The sequence below is a fragment of the Choloepus didactylus genome, chromosome 8 (genome assembly GCF_015220235.1).
Source record: "Choloepus didactylus isolate mChoDid1 chromosome 8, mChoDid1.pri, whole genome shotgun sequence".
In the NCBI taxonomy this organism is placed as follows: Eukaryota; Metazoa; Chordata; class Mammalia; order Pilosa; family Megalonychidae; genus Choloepus; species Choloepus didactylus.
This window is the reverse complement of record NC_051314.1, coordinates 125,342,558-125,344,307: the sequence shown is the minus strand read 5'-3', so window position 1 is coordinate 125,344,307 and position 1,750 is coordinate 125,342,558. Positions and strand designations below refer to the sequence as shown.

The 1,750-nt window shown below is 39.5% G+C and overlaps 1 protein-coding gene across 1 annotated transcript; it reads right to left on the bottom strand.

Moving 5' to 3' along the window:
• Window positions 1-1,176: 1,176 nt before the first annotated feature.
• Window positions 1,177-1,365, bottom strand: LOC119543524 (small nuclear ribonucleoprotein G-like). Its single transcript, XM_037848431.1, has one exon. It carries the CDS (start codon window positions 1,363-1,365, stop codon window positions 1,177-1,179), a length of 189 nt encoding a protein of 62 aa, XP_037704359.1.
• Between the last annotated feature and the right edge of the window lie 385 nt (window positions 1,366-1,750).

Below are 1,750 nucleotides of genomic sequence, written 5' to 3'. Positions count from 1 at the left end.
CAATCCAGTATTCTTGATTCTTGAAGGCTATTGTATAACTATATAGCTTATATGGTATGACTGTGTGATTGTGGAAACCTTATGGCTCACACTACCTTTACCCAATATATGGACAAATGAGTAGAAAAAATGGGGACAAGTAAATGAATAATATGGAGGAGGGGGATATGGGACATTTAGAGTGTTCTTTTTACTTTTATTTTTATTTTTTGGAGTAATGAAAGTGCTCAAAAATTGTGATGAATGCACAAGTATATGATGATACTGTGAACAATTGTTTTACACTTGTATGATTGTATGGAATGTGAATATATTTCAATAAAATTACATTAAAACAAACAAACAAACAGATCTGAGTTGCAAGTCTTCTGCAACTTTAAAGAAACAATTTAACTTTTGGACCAAGTTTTTCCATATGCAGGGAGAAATGGAACTGGCAGATGGTCTAAGTGCTCCCACTGGGGTAACAAGGGCATTCTCCCTCTAAGGGGAAAGTGAGAGGAGGTTACATGATTGAAAGGCTACTTGGTGAGGACGGGAAATTAGTTTAATGGAACGTCTTCATGGCCACAGACTCTGATGTCTGGGGAGCCCCCTCCACAATCCCATCAAGCAGACAAGACAAACATGTAAGCCAGCCAGATCACCCTCTTCTGGAAACAGACTTGGATGGGTACTGCCTTCCAGAGGCTGCCCTGCACTTTCTGGACTGACTACCTTCTTTCTTCAGATATGTGAATGCCTTAAGTCAGTTTCCAGGTTATTCTTTCTGCCCAGGAGCTATTCTTCTTCCTTGCACTTAGAGGCTCTACTTCAAGGTTTGTTCTTGATAACGCCTTCTTTTTTTTTCACATTCAATAAGATTTTTTCCATTTTAATTCAGAAACACCTTTGAAATCAGTCTCAACTTACAAACATCAGGAAAAGTTGATTACAAACAATTAGAATAAAAGTTAATACTCTATTTTTATATTCATAGCACTTGAGAAAACATTTTTGATGATTACAAAAGTTTAACAAAACATTTTAACATGAAGAATGTACACGACCCAATTATTACATCATGGTAAAAAAGGCCTCTTGGGGAGGGGACATGTGGAAGCAACTGATTTCTCCACTGAACACGGCCATTCTTTATACTTGTCCCAAGGCTTCTAACATGATGATACTATTTTTTCATATTACCACCATTCCAATATTGTTCTGTTGCCCACTAGTTGCCATCTCTACACATTCATGGATCACAAGATTCATGTAGGGATCAAATCCCTGCAATATTCCTTGGACATGTCTGCCACCATTTGATTTCAGTGATAACTTCTTGTCCATAAATTTTTTCAACTTGGGTGAATGAGCCTTACTCATGGTGTCTACTCTGCAGGGTCAGCGATGCTGTGAATCAACTCCTTCCCTTTTTTCTCAGCAGAGGATCCTGCATTGGAGTTTACTGAGAATCAAAGTCCTTAGGCAAGAGCTGTATAAAGTTCTCACCTTACACCTGCCAACTGATCTCAACCTGCTTCCCCTGTGCAGCAGGGGAAAATTTTCTCCTCTTTTATTGCTGACAGGGCGATGCAGGAATGAGACATGGACACAAAGCTAAGAATTAAGGGAGCAGGAGGCCCACTTGCATCTTGTGCTACGTGGATGACAATGCCGCCTTGCTCCAGCTATTTATTTCAGAAGATCAGGTGTATATGCTAAAGGTCCTCAGGTGGGGGAGAGCCCACCAGATACCTATATTTACATC

Bases quoted from the DNA above. Each gene is read 5' to 3' on its own strand.
- LOC119543524 (XM_037848431.1), bottom strand. From the start codon at position 1,365: ATGAGTAAGGCTCATTCACCCAAGTTGAAAAAATTTATGGACAAGAAG.